At 40.6% G+C, this 21,777-nt stretch overlaps 2 protein-coding genes across 3 annotated transcripts; one reads left to right on the top strand and one right to left on the bottom strand.

Annotated features, from left to right (window-relative positions):
- The first annotated feature begins 391 nt into the window (after positions 1-391).
- LOC104948560 (leucine-rich repeat neuronal protein 2-like) lies at positions 392-8,909 on the top strand. The gene is made up of 2 exons (XM_010774760.1): positions 392-629; positions 4,883-8,909. The coding sequence occupies exon 2, from the start codon at positions 5,297-5,299 to the stop codon at positions 7,616-7,618; it is 2,322 nt and encodes a 773-aa protein (XP_010773062.1). The 5' UTR covers positions 392-629; positions 4,883-5,296; the 3' UTR covers positions 7,619-8,909.
- A 1,742-nt stretch (positions 8,910-10,651) lies between these two features.
- On the bottom strand, positions 10,652-20,634 carry LOC104948559 (engulfment and cell motility protein 2). 2 transcript variants are annotated; one of them, XM_010774758.1, is made up of 14 exons: positions 20,314-20,634; positions 17,895-17,930; positions 17,498-17,548; positions 16,620-16,742; positions 16,260-16,379; positions 16,031-16,135; positions 15,836-15,944; positions 15,531-15,667; positions 14,360-14,523; positions 14,150-14,262; positions 13,938-14,045; positions 13,709-13,791; positions 13,527-13,604; positions 10,652-12,980 (listed from the first exon to the last, which is right to left on the bottom strand). In XM_010774758.1, exons 3-14 carry the CDS (start codon positions 17,543-17,545, stop codon positions 12,780-12,782), a joined length of 1,389 nt encoding a protein of 462 aa, XP_010773060.1. In that variant the 5' UTR covers positions 17,546-17,548; positions 17,895-17,930; positions 20,314-20,634; the 3' UTR covers positions 10,652-12,779. The 2 variants fall into 2 exon arrangements, with proteins under 2 accessions (XP_010773060.1, XP_010773061.1); XM_010774759.1 differs by lacking the exon at positions 17,895-17,930.
- Between the last annotated feature and the right edge of the window lie 1,143 nt (positions 20,635-21,777).

Here is a 21,777-nt window from a genome sequence, read left to right as displayed (position 1 = left end):
ACTATACGCCGTGAAGTTGTTTGCGGCCTGCCAGTAAACCCAAAGCAGAAGAAGAAGAAGTGACGTCAGTGGCTTCATTTGCCTAATCCACCCCAGGTACTTATTCCGGTGTGAACGCGATCTGTATTTAGTTCATCAGAACTCTTTGGTTCTGATGAACTAAGTTCTCATGAACCTTTGTGGGAAAAGTACTGCGGTGTGAAAGCGCCTAATGAGCCAGTCTTTAATCTGCAAAGGAAATTGCAAGCAGGACCCAAAGAAAACTTTCCATCCAGAACAATCACACACTGTAACTAACGCGAATGGCTTTGTGAAACAGGGAAAGAATAAGAGGGAGAGAGTAAGGCAGGCAATAGAAAGAGAGGAGGAGAGATGAGAGGGACAGAAGCTCTGCTGCAGAACACACCTCATCTCCATTTTAACTGGAGGGAGAGAGCGAGAGAGATTCAGTCCGAGCCAATTTACTCTTCATCTCTAGTGACGGAGAGAGGAGAGCTAGGGAAGAGATATATCAGGAATCTGAAGAGATCCACCAACGTGAGACTGAGAGGGAGAAGAGGAATGTGAAGCAGTTGCAAAGAAAGCAAATGAAGAAATGACAGAGAGATGTAGTCGGTGCTTCAGTTGCGGTAAGAACCCCTAAACAAGCCAGTCATTGCAGCACTCACACAGACATGCAGCTGTGGATGCTACACATGCACTCTGAGTGGAAGCAGTATGATTCAAAGGTGATGTGCTAGCATGTGTGTGTGTGTGTGTGTGTGTGTGTCAGGGCTCTTTTTCTCTTAAACATCTTATATTTGTTTATAGTCTGCATGCAGGATGGAACTGATTCAACTGCAGGGCAATATGTGTCTTTTAGTTTTACAATATTTGGTATTATTATTATAATCTACACCCCGCACCTCTATTGCTTTCCCTCTCTCCTGCTCCCTCTCTCTCCTTTCCACCCTGTTGCAGTGTCTCTCTGTGTCGTAGCTGGCCAGCACGATTAAACCTTATTCAATGACGAAAATGCACGTCTTAAAAGTTTTTCCTCCACTCTCTGCTTCTCTCTTTCAAAGTCAAAGGCAGCTGAAGGAGAGGCATGTTTGACTTTTGCAGTACCATTGATGTGACTGGTCTGAAATGACAATCCTGTTGCTTTACATCCCATTAAGGTTCTCAAAACGTTCAAAACTGGTAGTAAACCATAAGAGTATATAGACCACCATCTAATTAGATAAATCTAGTGCTGCTTAGCCATATTGACTTGTTTTCCTCTCTCTTGTAGCAAATGTTAAGTGTTGAAGTCGGTAAACACATGTGTCAAGCGATATGAGGTGGTCACACATGTCAAGAGTAATAAATAAAGGTTATTTAATTAATTTCACAGTTTCATAGCCAACTCGGGTACATATACAGTAGATATAGTAAGTCTAGCAAATGTGAATAGGTAATTTGGTGTTTGAGAGAGGGAAACAGATCCATTTATGTAAAAGAGAATAATGCCCAAATGGTTTAAAAGACAAAAAAAACAAAAAATTGGCCAAGATTATAATAATCTAATATCCAAAAACAGATGCAGGTCAAACAATTAAAAAAAGAAGTAAAGCATGTGGAGCAGAACGGCATCTTTTCTTTGGGTGCACAAAACCACTTACAGTATGCATAAGAGCTACAGCTGGACTTGAATAGATGTTTTTGTTTGCGCTGATAGTGTCCCTGTTTTGTTAGAAGCAACCGTACAACATGTTGTACAATCATAGTATTGCCAGCATAGCATTCAATACTTTGGTTCCCAATTTTGGGCTTGTGAAAAAATGAATATTTTTGAAATATAGGGTAATTTCTTACACTGTAAAGCAACACATAGATTGTACAGGAACTCAAGGCAAAAGCCACAACTGTTGACAAGAGTTACAATTACACAAAGCATAATTATATTCATTCACTATTTCATGTCAGATCAATATTTATTCATTATAGGTCTAGGTATAGGAAAAACATCTACTTCCTCAGTCGACTGGAGAGTCACTTCAGATTTTGGATTAAGGTCATTGCAGTTCTCTCTCTTAATTGTTAATACTCATCCTCATTGCTCATTGCTCCTGAATAGTTTATATTACAATGCAGCACAAGTCTTTTGTAAACACACGTCTACAAAGAGTTATAGATTCCTGCAAAAGAAGAACATATCTTTTGAGTGTAAATGACAAAAAAGGAGGGCATCATAATTAAATGATGAATCCATTATTGAGCAGGTTTCATTTGAACAGATGAGAGAGTGGAGATGAAAGTGAATGGCAGACAGAAAGTTAAGAGGAGCCCCGGGAGGATAGAACTGCTCCAGTGTTTCTGACTTGTACCGATCAGAGCTTGGATAACGTGCTGCACTTAAAACCTAAAATGTCCCCCTAAACTACAAGGTTTCTGAATGCTTATCACGTTTCTCAATAAATCTAATGTTAGTTATTGGCAAGCATCTCTCCAGACTTTCTCCTCATCAGCTAACAGAAGGTACAGCCTGTGGAGATGTGAAGAACTTCCTGTTAGTAATGATTTCATCACACCAGCTGCCAGGATTGAAATACTCTGCAAGTGTTGGAAAAAGGTTATAAATTCATTCATTGATAACTCAGAACTTTGTCACAGAAAATTGACACATTTGACGATTGACAAAGAGGAAATGCAGCATAAGAAATGTATGCTGCAGGTTTCCTCATTCTTATCAACTACTACTAAACCAAAACAAAATCCAAAGTGAATCTCAAAACACTGAGACTGAGCGAGGATGGGAGATGTGTTTCCATGGCAACTATGCAGTAATCCTTCTCTCTGTGTCTGTGTGCGTGTGTGTGAGTCTGTTTGTCATGCAGGAAACCAGTATTGCATACAACATGACTGACAGTTAAATAATTGTTTAGAAGAGATCTGAAATGTCACTCTCCCAATGTCTACTTGACTGACAGGTAAACTGAAATGACTTCTAAGTATACTGCATCTATTAATAATGAGAGAGTGTCTCTTCTCAAACTTAAAGCCTCTCTCTCACAGATGTGTCAATTACACAACTGCATTCATTTAGACTTGGATTGACTAAAGTTTCTTTGATCAGGACGGATATATTCACAATACTAAGGTATAGTAAATGTATATATAGTAGAGATGTCCCGATCCGATCACTTGATCAGGGATCGGAGCCGATAACGTGATTTTCAAAAGATCGGAATCGGGAGGAAAAAAATCGGGGATTGGGATTTATTATTTTTTTTTTTTAAATACTTTTTTTTAAATTTTGTATTCAATGTTACAAAACAAAAATGACCATGTTCAAGTCTTAAAGTCATCCTGAGGCCTTAGTTTTGGTTTCAAATTACAGAACATCATGTACTGTATGTGTTGCTTCTTTGGGGCTTGTTTTCATAGACCTGGTTGCTTATTTCTCTCAAATCTGGCAACAGAGTGGGCAGGGCGCAGTGTCTAATTGTAGCAGTAAGCTAACGAGTACTGAAAGCTTTATTTTGTTTTTGATCCAATGCTGCACAACTGAACTGATCCAATGCTGCTGTGAAAGAAAGAAGCTATATCCATGTTGGATAGAATATCCAATTTAAATAAAAAAATAACCTTAAGGGACAACTTGAATGCTTTTTTTTCTCTTAATGCATTGCATAAAGATCGGATCGGGAAAAATCGGTATCGGCAAATTGTCAAAATCAAATGATCGGAATCGGATCGGGAGCAAAAAAAGGTGATCGGGACATCCCTAATATATAGTATGTCTAACTATTCACACATTTCTGTAAGTGCAGCATATTTACAATGTTAGTGGTGGATATTTGCAGTTCTCCTCAGAGGATTGTTTAGCTCATTGTTTGGGTTTGGTTAGATAACCCGTAACTGTAATGAATTTAGATTCACCTTCACCACTCTTATCAGCATAGTACCTATCTGCACCCAGTCAAAGTTAGCAGCAGTTATTGAACAGATTAAACACAGACCTGTGGTGGTGGTGGAGCTCCGATCTAAATGGAGAATGAAAATTGGACTTACATTCATGAGTTAGATAGACAATTCCAGATAAATAACAGTATTCTGTTGAGCACAGGTTGATAGCTTTTACACTAACAAGTCAATGATCTGTTCATGTGATGGTCTTGTACCGTGCTCTAGATTTGAGAGCCCGCCAAATGCGCTAAATGTAAACACTGATGTAACTTGTGTTCATGGTGTCTCTCCATGTGTGTGTGGGTGAGTGTGTCTGTGAGTGTGCATTTGTTACAGCAGCAGCAGCAGCTACGTTCATAACAGCCTTAAGTGTAGAAGGCTGATAATAGAAAATATCCTTGGGGTCTTTTCAACTGTTACATAATAAATAATATGTTGCTTTGTTCTAACACTGAACACTGAATGTAAAACACTGACAAGAAATATTTAAGTACAACATTACTTCATCACTCGCACATTTTTACCTTTTCTCCTGTAGGCTGTAAGAAACATTGGAGCTGACAGCAGAGTGGTTTATCTCTCTATCTCCTCCTCAGGGATCTTCCTACTTTTTTCATTTTTCCATATTCTCGTTTTTTTTCTAAATGTGCTAAAGCATTCAAAGCCAAAGGTCCTTTCTGAAACCAAGATAACCTTCTGTTTTTGTTTTTAACCTTTTGTCTTCTCGCTTATCCATCTCTTCTTCTTAACCTTTCCCTTGCTCCCTTGTCTGAAGCATTTTGCAAAGTACATCCTTGCAAACTCTATGTAACCTTCATAGCTGAGACATTCACTGCACACCAATTTGTTTTGGAGTGGGACCTGATGAGGTTTATCAGACTGTATCAAGCAGATGTATGTCTTTCTCTCTCTTGATCACTTTCTTTCTCTTCTTGTGTTTCTGATAAAACAGCGAGCCACTACGCTGGAAGTCCTCCACCTGTGGCCATGATGTGAGATCGATAATGTGAAAACGAAGGCCGTCTTCGAGCTTCAGTCATTGTGCAGCCCCAGATGCTCTACTGCTGAAATCAAAATTAAACGTCAAAACACTCGCATGGGTCCTTGACTACAAATAGGAACATAAACACTTCAGTTGTTTTAGTTGTGTTGTGGCTGCTATAGAAGGCTGTTAACAATATAATTGCTATCTGTTCACATTTTATGAATAGTGACAATGAACCATCTGGCCCTTTTTGCAGACACACCTTAAAACTGTTAATTGCACAACTTCTCATCCATTTGTGGTCCAAATGACTCGTCTCACATCCCCATAAAAAACTCTTTCTCACTTTGTCTGAATCAGCTGCTGTGACCGGCGAGGATTATGAGGCCGACTTTAGTGTTTCTACATTTGCACTGTCTCCTGCTTGTGTTTGTTGGTGTGTGTGTCCCCATTGCTGTGGGCTCGCTACCTCACGCATTACCATGGCACGTCTCCTGCCCGGTGCGGTGTGTGTGTCAGATCAAGCCGTGGTTCTCCCCTGACTCTGTCTACCATGAAGCTCCCACTGTGGACTGCAACGATCTGCTCTTGACCAAGCTCCCCTTACCCCTACCCCCGAACACACACACCCTGCGCCTGCAGAGTAACCTTCTGTCGGAGCTTGACACCGCGGTGCTGCATGGACTGACCAATCTCACCGACCTCGACCTTTCCCAGAACCGTTTCAGCCATGTCAGGACAATAAGTCAGAACACCTCCCTGTCCTCTCTACTATCTCTACACATGGAGGAAAACCATCTCAGTCACCTCCCTGAGGCCTCCTTCTCCTCTCTGACAGCTTTGCAGGAACTGTTCCTCAGCCACAACAACTTACACGTGATAGCACCTGGAGCCTTCACTGATCTCACCTCCCTACTGCGTCTACATCTCAACAACAACAGGCTCACCACTGTTGACCCTCGCTGGTTCAGGGCTTTGCCCAACTTAGAAGTTCTCATGCTTGGTGGAAACCCTGTGGAGGCACTTCCAGAAAGGGGCTTCCTGGCCCTGAAATCCCTCCGAAGTCTTGTCCTTGGTGGTATGGGGCTGAGAGGATTGGCTGAAAACGCACTGGAAGGGTTGGAGGGCCTAGAGAGCCTCTCCTTCTATGACAACCTGCTGACAAAGGTCCCCACTAAGGCCCTAATAAAAGTGCCAGGACTGAAGTTCCTTGACCTCAACAAGAACCGCATTAAACTCGTTGAGACAGGAGACTTCCGAGACATGGTAGATCTGAAAGAGCTCGGCTTGAACAACATGGAGGAGCTGGTGTCCATTGAAAGAGCCGCCCTGGAGAATCTTCCAGAGCTCACCAAACTGGAGATCACCAACAACCCACGACTGTCCTTCATTCATCCGCAGGCGTTTCTCCGGCTGAACAGGCTTGAGAGTCTAATGCTCAACTCCAACTCCCTGAGCGCACTTCACCAGCACATCATGCTCTCCCTGCCGAGTCTTCAGGAGGTCAGCTTACACTCCAACCCACTGCGATGCGACTGCCTGTTTCACTGGGCCGCTGAGGACGCCTCTCACACTCACATTGAAGACAGACAGACAGAGAAGCATACACCTCGGATGGTGCGTTTCATCCAACCGCTGGCCACGCTGTGCTCTGAGCCCCCAGAGCTGAGATCTCGCAGGGTGAGAGATGTGTCCTCCAGGGAGATGTCGGCCTCGTGCCTCCCCATGATCCCAACCAACTCTCTCCCTTCCTACATTGGGGTAAGAGAAGGAGGAAAACTTGTGTTGCACTGCCGAGCTCTTGCAGATCCACAACCTGAACTGTACTGGGTGATGCCCTCTGGACTGAGACTTGGTCATGCACCGAGCCAGGCCTCCAAGGGTTTACCAATTCCTGCTCCCTGCCACAGCCTGACCGCCTCTGAGGGGTTCAACAACACATCCAGCTTTTCTCCTGGTCAGCCTCAGGATAATACTGCCTGCAATCCCTCTCAACACTACCGGCTGCTGCCTGAGGGAACTCTGGAAATGAACAAGGTCACCCAAAGCGAGGCAGGTTTGTATACCTGTATAGCTGAGAATGCACTGGGAGCAGATACACACACTGTTACTGTGGGTGTGCATGGAAGGGTAAAGAAAAGAAAGAGGGGGAATGCTGCTAAAATGAAGGGATATCAGTTGAGAGTGGATGCCAGTTTGGAAGTGAGAGATGTCGGACAACACTATGCCATCCTGTCCTGGCAGAGTGGGCGAAACCTTCCTTCAACTCGTCTATCCTGGCAAGCCATATCCTCAAACGCACACACGCCTACATACACCACACGCATCCTGGCTGGTACACAGAGCTTCAACCTAACCCACCTTCAGGCGGAGACATTTTACAGAGTGTGTCTGCATTTAGGGATCAGTGAGGGTGCAAAGCGTGCCAGCAGGAGATCAAGAGAGAGCAGAAAGTCTCAGTGTGTTTCTTTCAGGACGAAGGATGTCCCAGAGCCTCAGCCCAGCCTGCAGCTAAGCCCAGAGCTGACCTCCACCGCAGTCACACTACTGCTCCTCGCACTCATACTGCTGCTGCTGGCAGGCCAGGGAGGGGACAATGAGCCTGGCGAGGGGGCAGGAAAGCACAACAGTACCATCCTCAAGGAAGTCAAAAGTCCTAAAGTTCTGATCATCAATCATACAGACGGAAGCACTGCACATTAGCCGAAACAGAGTGAGGAACTGCTGTTGCATCATGACTGCTGAGATAGTTATGTTTGTGCTTATCAAATACAGACAAAAACACTGATATACTCACACACACATAGATAATGTCAAATATTACCTTGTAAATCGCAGCTTAAAGAGAGGAGTCATGAATTCATTAATTGATGTAGAAAGAGATTTGTATTTATTTTATATACCATATAAAATATATATTGACATTATTTCTGTGTAAAGTTGTATTGTAAATGCCCAAACCCTAACCAGGGAAATACAAGTGGACAATCCGAGTGCTGCAGCACAGTGAGGGATCTAAGGAGGAACAAATGACTGAGCTGTCGATGGACTGAAATGAAAGATGACATTATGTAAGCCAGTGACGGATATTTGCAGAGGTGAGCAGTCCAAATCTCCAGAGTGTCCGTCTTGTTTCCTGTCTACATGTCCACAGAATCAACCATTCTCTCTCTGAGCAGATGAAACTGTCTTGAGACATAAACTGAAAGAAATCCCTAATTGATATAAACATCCTTTTTTTCTTAGCTTTCACTACCTTAAACTGGGTTGTCATGTGGATTACATTATACAGTAAACTCATCCTGACTTCCTCCCGAACTCCCCGTATCTTCTTTCAGCATTTAAGTGGTCTAAAAGTGATTGTGTTAAACTCTATTTTGAGCTATTATACAATAAAATCTTTTTAATTTACACAATTTTACTGTCTATTTAAGTTCTTCTTGTCTCAAACATGGTGTGAATATAGCATGACAGATGAGAGACCTTAAACTCTATACGTACAATTAAAAGCATATTAGGGATTCACCTGCAGTTGCTTATCTGTATGCAGCTGGCATTACTCCACTGTAGGAGTATGATAATATCTCAGGATATCTGACACCTATACAGTAAACACAAGACACTGTGTGTCCCCTGCTGGACAATATCTGAAACTGAGAAATTCTAACTAAAGACATGCAGTAAATCAACTCAAGTAAAAATCTCACATAGAGGGTTTTTCTGTATGAAATTCTCATTGTGTGTACTCACAAACAATGCTTCTTTCCCGAGCTGTGGCACATGGAATATCGATCTAAAATAAAACATTGATTTCTCTAACCAAGACACATATATAAATTCAGCTGGAGTTGATTTACAAAATTGTGTTGGATATTATATTGTGCTGTAGGTTTGATATCCTTTTAACCAACGATAAAAATGATGGCCTAATTAGAGCTTTTGTGTATCAAAGGTGTGAAATTGATGTAATTGTTGGTGAATTTGTTTTTAAGCTTCATAATCCCTATATAAAAAGTAAAAACAAATTGTCAACAGCAGTTAGACTCTGTATTTATTCACACAAAACATAATACAATTTCTTTAATAAGGCAACACAATACATCAATGATTTATATGTATACCATATTTAGATTTTATGTTGTTATTTCTTATCTAACAACACGTCATTCTTTACTATCCCTAGCAAGTGTAAATAAATAGCTTAGCAAGTCATTTAAAAGAGTACCAGATGCGTAAACTTCAAGTCATACTGTTAGTACATCCAATGCAACAATCCTTCACTTACTTTCGGAATTTATTGATATATTTTAGCAGTAGTTAAATGACTTGCTGAATTATAAATAACCTTTTTTAGGCAGTAAAAAGGAGGCCCTGTGGAGTTTTCTAGTAAACAAACAAAACGTATGTATAGCCAAGGTCATATAACAGTTCACAATACTTTAGCAAGGTCGATTTTATATTTTATTTAAGTATTTTAACTCCAGTACAGTTTTAATAGCTTGCTCAACACTACGTCCTTTTCTGGCACATTGCTGTATTTCTTGGTGATTTACCAAGCCACCTGTTGAACAGTGAAATATCGTAAAGCTATTAGCTGGAAAGTGTACTGCATGTGTTCCCTTGTTTGTGTGAACAAGAAAAAAACAACAGGCAGTAACATCAAGAAAAATAGATCCCCAGAACAACTCATGGTCTGAAATCTCCGCAGGGTACCTTTCTAACATTCAACATCAGTTAAAAATCAGACAGCAAAAACATTTTCCGAAAAAAAGCTATTTTCAAATATATTCCTTTTCACAAACATCAACAGTAACGGCAATTTTCATTATTCCATAAGCATTATAAGATACATTAACACTGACATCATCATTAGGTGCTGGAGTGGGTGTCATTCCTAAGAATATGAGGTGCTTGTAGTATGAAAACGTGGTTGTGACTTTAAAAATTGTGAAGATCAAAAGCTCTTTCCAGTGTGAGATGCCCTTCCACAGTAATGAGCGTGTTGAATGTACCGTACAGAGCGACGCAAAGGGAAAATGCTGTTAGCTGGATACCCTTTCCCTTCACAGCTGTTAAGATTGTACAATCATTTACAAAAATATAAATCTATTCTGCATTAACAAGTGACAGTAGTGATTAGTACATTTGATAGTTGACAGTGACATGAATAAAATACACAAAACAATGACGCTCTGGTAAAACAACATCAAACAATAGCACTATAATGTATATCACTTTACTGTACAGAGCACAACTACGTTCTGGTCATATGTTACATGAGCTGAACTAGATGTTCCCAATTCTCACGCACATGACACTCAGCTGTTTCTGACCTGCTCCCATTCCTTTATGCAGTATGAATAAAACAATACAATATCAAGCCTGAAACGGCTGATTAATAGAAGTTTAAAGGTCCCCTATTATACTCTTTTTCAACAACACATTATAGGTCTCAGATATGAACAAAACATGCCTCTGAAGTGTTTGGCAGAAATACCAAACAGATCATGAGCTATAGCATCCCATAAACCCCTCTGTCTCAGCCCTGTTTCAAAAGTGCTGATTCTGTATCTGTAGCTTTAAATGAAAATGAACTAATGCTCCCCACGCCCCTCTGCGAGATATTTGGTTAAAAAGAACACATTGGTGCTCTAGGAGGAGATTCAGGTGATAAGGTGTGGGGGGGGTGTTACCTTGGTTGGTGATTGGCTAATGGTTACACAAGCCAAAACATTGTTATCACATCATAAAGTGGCCAAAATCTGATCAGCTCATTTTCAGACAGGTTTTTATATAAATGGATCAGGACTAAAAGAGAGCGAATATGTTTTCCTCAAACTTTCCAAATCTCAACACCGAGTGGACACAAATGTATGTATAAAAGACATGAAAAAGTGGATTTCGCATAATAGGTGACCTTTAAAAGGGGCGTCAAACACATTTGAATTTTATTTGTTCTTCAAAAAAAAAAAACTGCTAATATCTGTGTTTAATAATGTATTTGTTAACAACTGTTACTCTTCATATTTATAGTTGTATTAACAGTTAATTATTTTTGATAACACAACAGAACATTTCGTCGTAATCATACATATTCATATTTTCAGTGGTTTTAATTACATCTAAAAATAGTTTTAATCTTGCTCTTAATGTAAAAAGTTAATATTAAGAGTTCCTAAATTATGTAATAATGTGAGCTAATAAAGAAAAAATATGTAACTATTAAAAAAAAATGATTACATATTATTTCAAGTGAACTGCTGTTATCAAACATTGATTAACCGTTTATACGCCATTTATGAATGCTTCTCAGGGGAAGTCATAATAACAACAATGTTTTCAACACACATTAAAGTATAATTCAGGTACCACCTTATAAATGCTAATGTTACTAAATATATATAACGACTGAGTGATAAGGCAATGCAGTGACTATGAATAAAAAAAGGTAATTCATGTTTTATAGTGTGTTGGATGTGGGAGCTTTAGCCCAGCATTTGGTGATACACTCGCGAAATATCTCTCAACATAAACAATTACCACTAAATCTCAAATATGTGTACACACAAATGTACACTCTTTACGGCAGAACAGCTTCTCAATGAGATACATTTACCCACTTCTTCTCACTGTTTTACAAACTATAAAAGGTTTGTAGTCTAAGGAGAGAAGTGATTTAAAGCAGCACGAATGTCAAGAAAATATATAAGCTGACAGCACCACTTTAGTGCATCTGAAAACATGTAGAGTAATAATTGACAAGTTGCTGGACAGGCATTAATTCTGCAAAAACGACAAACACTTCATTGTTTACGAAAGATTCCTCTAAGAAAGAGAAAGAACACCTACATTTACTGGTCCTAGCTTCTCGAATATTGGTATCTGCTGGTTTTTTTCTTAATAGAAATTAAAATTGCTTTGGGTTTGCAAAACATTAGTCAGACTAAACAACTAATTTTAGAGCTTTAACTTAAGAACATTACTCCCGGTGAATCATTTTCAATTATTCATGTTATGTTATAGATCAAAAAAAAAAAAAAAGATTCATGAATTCATGTCCCAGTATGAGACACACTGAGATTAGAGCTCATCTGCTTCTGCCTTACACAAGTTGACACTTTATGTTTCCTGCTCTCTTTATTACTGAATTTCCGAACCTTTCTATTGAAACACTGAACTGATCGTCAGATATTAAACATTTATGAGACCTCGAAGGGGTGGTGGATGGTGTACTGATTAGGGAGTTATGTTCGATCCCCCCTGACATCAACGATCCCTCCTACTGAAGCGACCTTGATCACGACACCAGCTGAATATCACTTGTGCAAACTCTCGGCCCACTCCCTCTACTTTGTGTCACATTTCACTGTAAGTCTGTCTGAAGGGACAGACCGAATCAAAGAGAACAAAGAATCCTAACTGGTTAGGTAAGCTTATTCATTTTCTGTTGCCATGGAGACAACACAGAATGAGAATAAAATACTTGAACAAAGACTAAATAGCAGTTTTGTACAGCTTTCATTTATGTCCCCAATCAGGCAAAGTATTCCTTGACTTTACAGACAAGTTTATAAGTTTAAATGGCTAGAAATGGGTAGACGTTGCCTGGAAATGGCACTGATAAAGGAGAAACACTCAATGAATCCTGACCGGCGGCTCTGTAGTGGACCATGACCTCTAAACTCCCTGTGATGCTATAAACATCTCCTATTTGTCAAACCATACAGCATCACAAACACAGGTGGAGAAAAGTCTCCAGGGTTCTGAAAGTAAAAAAAAGTATTTTCCACGGCAGCTTAATTCATCAAAGAATACTCATCCTTGACAAACACACACATTCACTGCACACACACACACACGCATCTCAGCTGTAGTTGTAGGTGAAGTTATACGAGCTAGGCTCCTTGGGCACGGGGGGCGGGGCTTCTGGGATTGTGATGTTCTCAAGGTCGAGGAGGCGGAGCTTCATCTCCATGCTGATGAGAGTATCCAGGTCACTGCGCGTCAGGTCGCTGCCCATCTCCCTGCCCAGCAGCGCACACAGGCCATCGGTCCAGATGCAGTACTGCTCCGAAAACATCAAAAACACACACACGCACGCACGCCGCACACACACACACACACACACACACACACACACACACACACACACACACACACACACACACACACACACACACACACACACACACACACACACACACACACACACACACACACACAAGTTAGGGTTTAGTTAGTCGATTAGAAGTCTTGGTTAATGCAGATATCATACACGAGTAAAGTTGAACTTGCATGGTTCTTATTATACTTGTTAGCTCTGGTTTGGGGACCGCCCAACTCTTGATACAGATAATTGTCTTCAGCTGCTAAATGCTCTAACCTAGCTAAATACTAACTGTGTCTTTCAGCTTTTGCTGTTGAGGCAGGTGGCAAACTGTTGAAAATAGCTTCTATCTACAGCTGTAACATAAGTTGATGTAAGCCTGTCAGAGTGAAACAAAACAGTAAAGTTGTGTCTGACCAAAACAATGAGCTGAAGGACACTAAAATGGTGCTTGGAGCTAAGAAGAATTATTTATAATTTAACCGTCACATCTGCTTAGCTTACCTCATACTTGTTGGGTGCCACAAAATTGAGTGTCTCATCAGGATCATAGAGGACAGAGAAGGCTAACTCCAGCACCTCCTGAGAGAAGGAAAAGGGACAAACAACACGCTCATTGAGTGCAAAGAAAAGGGAAACAGCCATGTGAATAGAACAACAAAAAAAACTAATTAAAATCACATTACCTTGTTTTGTTTGAGAGCACTTTTTTCTTTCATATGAGGGCACTCCTTCCCAGTCACCACAGACTTGATGTCAGAGACGGGGACTGAGATGAATAGAAAAGAAAACAACTTAATAATAAGCAAAGTGAATAAGGTCAGCCAGTCTGCACTACTAGTGAATGTGGCATTGTGTGTGTAATGAAACGTTTATGAGTTGGGAGACGGAGCCACTTGAAGAAATAAATCTTACTCTTGTCACTGAGTAGCTCAAAAGGCACTTCACCCTGAGGGGACTCATCGAGGTCTCCATAATGCAGCACTTTGTGATTGAGTGAGAGTCTGCAGAACCAAAACTTCTCTACAAAAGAGGCAGGGGACACAATGCTTAGCCGATAATCAACATACATCAGTGAAGCTTCAGCTAAAGACACAGCAAAGTGATTGTATTGATGCTGTAGGTACCTTGCCTTCGGCGGTTCCCCAGCTTCCGGAAACAGCTCCCCTCACACAGGCGGTTGAGTCGCTGTTGCTTGATGAGCTCTAAGATCTCGGGCTGTATTCTCTCCCGCAGCTCACTGGAGGACAAACACAGCATGACCAATATGGAAAAACACACACAACTGCGTACAACCCTGTTATATTCACTGTATTTTATATTATCTACAAACTCACATGATGGGAGGAGACTGGAAGTCGTCCTGACTCATTCTCTCTGACTGCCGCAGACGCAGGATCTCTGAATAGTTGAGGCCTCGCAGCTTGTTCTTCAGCTGGTCTAAAGAGGACGGCTTCATCGCCAGAGCCCTGGTGATCTGCTCACGAACCACCTGCATCACCTGCTCAAGGTTAAAACACACACATATACGAATGCATAAGGAAAAGTTACAAAAAACATATCAGACTTCCTAAATATTGAGGAAATGTATGTTTCATCAGCTGGGACGTCTAATGTTATTAGATATATCTGCATTCGTTTTTAGAGAACAGTGAATATTGTATAAGCTCCCTCTGGAACTCACTCCCACAACTCATCAGAGACTGCACTGACCTCACCACCTTCAAAAAACGTACAAAAAAACGTAAAAACTCACCTCTTCAAACTGGCCTTTAATGTGTGATTGTTGTTTTATTGCTCGATTTTAATATGACTTTTAATATATTTATTTGTTGTCCTTTTTTTACTACCTCTGTAAAACGACTTTGAGCACCTGTAAAAGTGCTTACAAAATATGTGTATAATTATTATTATTATTATTTAGTTGCCCTGGAAATGAAACCTTAATTTGCATTCTGAAACGGATAATGCCGCCAGACATATTTCCCCATCAAAAGGCATAGATGTTAGGGATATATATTAGATAGTCCCAGGTGTTCTGAACCATTGAGTTGGATGCCCTTCAAATACTTGTCTGTTATCAGCTCGAAAAAATACTTTGAATCCAAATAGACAGCCTTTGGAATATAATGGTCCAATATGTTACCTAAACAAAAGACCTCCAGCTCTCTACCTCAGTGGGCTGCTCACCCACACACAGTGGAGGAATATAGCAGCTGCTAAAGCTTCAGATTTCAATTCTATCTCAATAAATGTTTTACTTCAATACATATTTAGCTTTTCAAAAACAAAATGTTCGCTGCTGTCAATAAAAAATGTCTACCAATTGACACACAAAGGGCACCTCTATTAATTGGGCATTCTAACAGCGTCATATTTTTTTTTTTATATAACCACAATAACAAGGTCATGACATCATAAAATATGACGATTGAGGCCTAAGATGGGAGGCAAGTACACAATCAAGTTGGGAGTGTAACTATTTAAATATATGCTTAAATCTCAGACCTTATTGAAGTCCTCAGCTGTGGCTCGCATCTCCTTCCAGGTTTTATTCAGCAGCTGGATGCAGACACAGAAGAACTCCTCCCATGCCCGGTCATGAGTGAAGAACATGGGGTGGTAGTCATTACATCCCTCATTAGCTACAAAAAAGAAAATATTAAATTAGAAGACAGGAAATTAGTACAACAGACTTTCTCTTCTTTCACACACAATGTCCTGGACTGGAGTAACAACTGCTGATACTTTTTAAGATTGTAGATTATTAAAAGTACAACAGCTCCAACTCTTTCAGAGAGAGATCTACTTACGCAATTCTCCAACCTGGAGAATCTCGCACAACATTCGAGTGAGTTCGATGGCACACCGGCCGAAGGGACATTCGTGTTTGTCCTCGCGGCTGCTGTTCTCCAGCACAATCTGTCATGGGTGAGAAGACATGTTGGGTTTGGCTGACTTCACCACCTTTGTGAGATGTGCAAAGTCAAATAAAGGCCAAAACTAACCCTGATGTACGTGTCCTGGTGAACCTTGGCGAGGTACAGCATGTTATCCAAAGCCAGCATTCCCGGAGGAGTCTGGGTGAAGTCCATGGCTGGATTCACATGGTTCTGCATTTGAAACAGAAATAACATGAGCCATGAGACAGCAAAATCTAAATTATATTTATTATTATATATTTATAGAGCTGGTTTTACAGGTACTACAGAGGACACTGATATAGTGGAGACTCACAGTGAACCCCAGCATCTTATAGTCCTTGGTGTACATGGCCTTTCTCTTTTCTGTACCAGTGGGGTCATTTTCTCCATCGAAAGCAATCCTACGCAGCTCGAAAATGATGTCTCTCTGAGCCTGAACCCCAGCGAAGAAAACACGTTATCAGCATAAAAAAGGGACATTTTAAGGAAGATAGCAGCAAAAATAAAAATGTTCGCCATTTGATCATTGTTGAATAACGATGTAATTTAAACCATAGATCTTTCATTACATCTAAAAGGAATTGGTTTGAATTCCCTTATTATGTTTGTTAAACTAAGGCATTATAGGAATATATAAGCCGTTGTCATGTCAAACAGAACATTCATTTTTCACCTGGTCATTGGGATCCATTTTGGTCATCATCCGTTCTTCCAAGAGGTTGAAGGTCAATACCTGCAGCACATACAGCTGGTGTGCCATTTCTGCTTTGATTGGTCGATTTCCTCTGATCACATGCTGAGAAAAGAAAGATTGGCAATAAGGAAAGAGTAAAGCCTCTAATTTCTTTAGAGAGTAACGCCTCTATTTTGGCTACAATGTGTACAAACTGCTGAAACAACACACAACACAAAACTAATCTAACAGCCTAATATACTGTTCGCCTCCACTGGAGAGAAACCAAAGGTTGTTGCTTCCTCAAGATAGGAAGAAAGCTGATCATTCTAATCCTCTTTATAGAGTTATTACGCTCTGTGAATAATGCATAATGACAAAGAAAATGATCTGGCTTTATAAAACACACAGCAAGACTCCAACAGGTCTTCCTCACTGATGTGTGCAACCACATGCAGGCACTTCCAGAAGAACGGGTGCCAAAATAAATCATTTTCCTTTTCTGCCACTTCAAAGATTTCATGCCATATCGCATTTGCTGGTTTTCTGTCACAGCCGTGTAAGTGACTAAAGTAACTTAGAGTGAGTTTCCACTTTCTGAACTGGGGGTCCCTGGGATGAAACTTATAGCCCCACAATGACCACCAAATCCCAGCATTGGATAGTCAAAAGAAGGTTGAAGAGATTTTTGTTGAAGTTTTTTTACAGCCACTAGTTTCAAACACAATTTCTGGAAACTGCTCGAATCCTGTGTTCACACCTGGATATTTCAAAGCCGTCGAAAAGCTTTATAGCCCGTAGAGAAGGGCATTAACTCTGATGTGCAGCTGTTATAGCCAGAAAGACTTTCAGAATTCCATTTCAGACTTCATACTCACATTGAGGATGATGGATCGCAGGTGCTTCTGAGCCAAAGTGCTTGCCATTTCCTAAAAGGTAAAGAGATGCATTATTTCGACACACAGGCCAGATGAGGGAGGTAGCTTCATTACACGGTAAAGCAGTGCACACAGCAGTAACTTCACTCAAGTTGACCTACAGTGAATTGAAATGTCAAACTAGTGAAATGCAGCATCACTCAAAAAAGCTACATTTCCATCCCTGGCTTCAACCATCTGCCCTTCACACATTCTGAACAACATTTCCAATCTGTCAACACAGTCTGCCTGCAGCTGCAGCAAGCTGTCCGTGACACAGAAAGAAATACAGAGCGGAGGAGGAGAAGGGCTGAGGTGTGGAGAGGAGGGTATGAGATGCTGAGGGATGTGTACTCACAGTGAGGGGCTGCTCCAGCGGGTTAGTATACTCCTCCTACAGGTTGAAGGGAGGGAGGAGGGACGTGGGTGTAACAGTGATGGAAACAAAGAGCGCACACACGGACAATGAGATACAGAGAAAAATCACCGGCACAGCATGCAACGAAATAAGAACATAAAACAGCATAATAGGAACGTCCGGTAGACACAACATGTAGCTGTTTAAAAAACTCCACATGGCCGGCATGCAGTATAAGACCACTATACGTTAATTGGTTGATTAGACTTGTTTTATAAGACATTTCAAAAACCTAGGAGCTGTGAAATGATATCAACACAGAGAAGCAGTGGAGCTTTAAAACACTATTTTTGCATGAAATTCACTGTTGTGTCCTGATAGCTCCCTATAGGGACGTCTTGCAACCTGAATCTGCGGAGGATTTGCTCTAGTGTTAATGTTCAAAATGTTGCTCAGCTCTGCTTCCTGAAATGCTGCATTTTCAACAAGTCTCTTTCAGTTGAAAAACTATAAAATATGCAAAGATGTGATAAAAAAAACATCTATTTAATTTTTCAAAAGGAGCTCCACTCTATTTATCGATGTATTTATTTTTAATCTTGTTAGCTAGCAGTTCGACAGTATGCACTTTGTGTCCCTTTGCTGTGTTTATCTCAAAATAAGTGACTCAGTCGCCCTCAAGTGGTCAACAAAGGCAGCTGGAGGTGAATGCACGTTCAAGGACAACTGTCTGAACATACTGTGCGTCATATGGCAAATACATTGAAAGGAAATTAGAGCACTCAATAACATTTAGGGAAATACTCCCCCTCCTCTTCTCACAATGTCATCCAACGCTTCGTCAACAAACACAAGCTTAGCAGTCAGTCAATGGAGGCTTTTCTTAAGCACAAATCAGTGAAATCTTAACATTTTCTTAAGTTGGCAAGTGATTACAACAAAAATGTTTGATCAAAGTGTTTGGAATGTCAACAAAAGGAAAGCCAACATGAGCAGCATTCACATAGCTATTTGTCAAACATTTGCATTGAAGGCATTTGTCATCTCTGTTGTATCTTTTCCTGCACGTATTTAGCTCTACTTGTAATATACTAAAACTGTTGCATTTGGTTGGATACTGAATTCTGAAATGCAAAGGGCAAAGAGTTGAGTTTGTGATAGAAACACAGCTAAGAGAGATGATGCCAACCAAAATAGAACTTCTGTAATTGTGTTGTTGGAAAATCATTCTGGGAAACGGAAAAATGAAATCATATGTTAGTAGATAGCTGCAAATTAATGGTTTTCAAATTATATTTGTATGACACTTAAAGTTACATTACTTTATATGGTTATATTTAAGTGAAAATGAATTGTGCTGGATGTCAATTATTAATATACTACATTTGTTTTAATCCTCTCCAATTTCATTGTTGACTTAGTATAGAAGAGCTTAATAATAAAACAAGGCTTTGAAGTTTCTATTGTAAAAATGGTCTTACAAATTAAACATGGAGAACTGAAATGTAAAGAAAGCCGTGCAGCACTAATGACAATGCATGAGACAGGATGAGACACAGCTGTATGCTAGTGTGTGAGCTGGGACAGAGGTTATCACAGAGCGGAGACAAAGGACACATGACGACAGTTATGAGTAGCACACTGGACACACATCCAAAGCAGCACTCGCTCCTTTCATCTTTGTACATTTTGCTCGCTACAAAGATCTTTCAGAATTAGAAAGCATCTGTTTGAGATGTTTCTGTCATTTAAAAAAAAAAAAAAAAAAACAGAACTTAAACTTACATCTTGGTATATTTTGGTTATATGGATAATTCTTCATGTTACATTTGTTAAATCTTGGGAACAATGCCAGGTTTAATTAATCATCCCAGTGGATTTTCTTAACTCTAGTGTAAATCTGTCTGGCATTGATTCAAATCAAAGTTTAATATTTAAAAAAAAACCATTTCACTGAATTTAGCAAATGAATACTTAATCACTGCATTCTGCTCGGATCCTATCCAACTCTTTGTCTATTTGGCACAGTCATCCTTCAGTTGGTCTCCTGTGCTGAGCTATCCTGAAATAACTGCAGCATAACAAAAGTGCAAACTTCAAAGGAGAACGAGTCCTATTTCGAGTGAGTGTGTCATTACAGCAGTGACTGTCGGATATAATCATGACAGCTGGCAGACAGACGTCTAATTCGTGAGATTAGCTTTAGTAACCAACCTGCTGCTGCATATATCAGCACTAAGGGTGAGGCAATATCTGCAGCTTCCTAACATGCGGGTATTATGAATAAATGTCAGTCCATTATGTATGGGTGTCTTTATTTAGAGCGTAATGTGAGCACAGAACATCATTAGTATTCTAGCTATATCTATCTATTATGCGTATTCTGTCTTTTCTCTAATAAAGTACACTGTGTACTGACCTGCCGTCTGTCCTCTGGTGCCTTCAGGAAGAGAGCGTTGATGAGCGCGATGGCGTAGGTTTGGATCTCCTGGTTTGACCTGAAGGAATATCAAGCATCGTAACAACCAGTTAGAAGCATCGGGCTCCACAGGAGTCAACAGTTTAAACTAACAACTATTCTGCATAACAATTAATTTTACTTTTATCACTACCATTACTCGGGATGGGTGCAGGATATTTAGAAGCCACTCTTTCACACCAACAGGTTAGAATAATTTGTGTTAGTCTAAATCAGGGGTCGGCAACCCCCTGGCACGCGTGCCACAGTGCAGTGCTGATCGTTTCCCCACAGAGGAAAGCACTTCACTAATTGCAGTACCCATAAGGAGCTGTACAAATGCCGCAGTTTTTGCGTGGCTGTGTATTTAGTTGAAAGCCCAGTGGCGATCTGCTCATCTCTCATCGAAATAATATGCTACAAAGGGGCGGACTGGCCATCTGTGTGTTGAACTTTCCTGTCGGCTCCCAGACCGTAGTCGAGGAGGGCAGAAGCAACAAGCTTCAGGTTCAATAACCCACTTTAGATTAAATGACTGGAGAGAGGCGAGCTCTTCTTGGGAGGCCGTTGCATTTATTTAGCTGTTCTTCTGTTTCACAAAATACATCTCTCGCTCACTGTCGCTCTACCATCCACACACACACATGCACAAGCCACACACCTCTCTCTCTCTCTCTCTTAAAGGGACAACGATCTCATCTCACTCTGCATAATCATAACATGTGTGTTCTGGAGAATCACAGAACGGATGATCGTCCTTATTATTATGCCGTTTAAACCAATTATTTAAATTTGCTTGTTAAATTCGGCATCATGTAAGTTGCGCTGACAGGTCCACACACTGCGAGGCTCCCCCGCCCTCCTGTTGATAGTTGACGAGCGTCAAGCTCCTCGACCCCCCCCCCGATAATTCTCGATCGTTGGCACGCTGATAACAATTTTTTTTTTAAATGGCACTTCATGTCAAAAAGGTTGCCGACCCCTGGTCTAAACCCACGGATATTCACTTTGATTTGATATAAAACAGAGAAGACCTCCATATTACAGAGGCTGATAACAGCATTTCTTTCCATTGTTGCATTAAACATTGGTCTGTTACCTCTGCTGTAAGGAAGCACTGTTTTTTTATACTAGTTTCCTCCATCTTGAATATCTTTCCCTGATCTCCTCTTCCAGGTATTTGGGGCTCCTTCTCTGACTGACTGCTCCTGTGATCAGTTTTCCGGCTCTGTGTGGCAGAAGCTTTGTGACTTTGCAGGTATTTTGCATTTCGGAGAGGAAATCATTGACGGTTCTTAGTACGAAATCCAATTTGCATCAGATTTTGTCCATAAAACACGTCTCATGGGTTATTTGTACGCTGCTTGTTTTGCTTTGTAAGATAAAAGCATCCTGACCAGCTGACCAATCAGAGCAGACTGGGCT

This window comes from Notothenia coriiceps, unplaced genomic scaffold (assembly GCF_000735185.1).
Source record: "Notothenia coriiceps isolate Sejong01 unplaced genomic scaffold, NC01 NC01_scaffold00014569, whole genome shotgun sequence".
Classification (NCBI taxonomy): domain Eukaryota; kingdom Metazoa; phylum Chordata; class Actinopteri; order Perciformes; family Nototheniidae; genus Notothenia; species Notothenia coriiceps.
The sequence above is the reverse complement of the archived record's forward strand: the minus strand, read 5'-3'. Positions and strand labels throughout refer to the sequence as shown.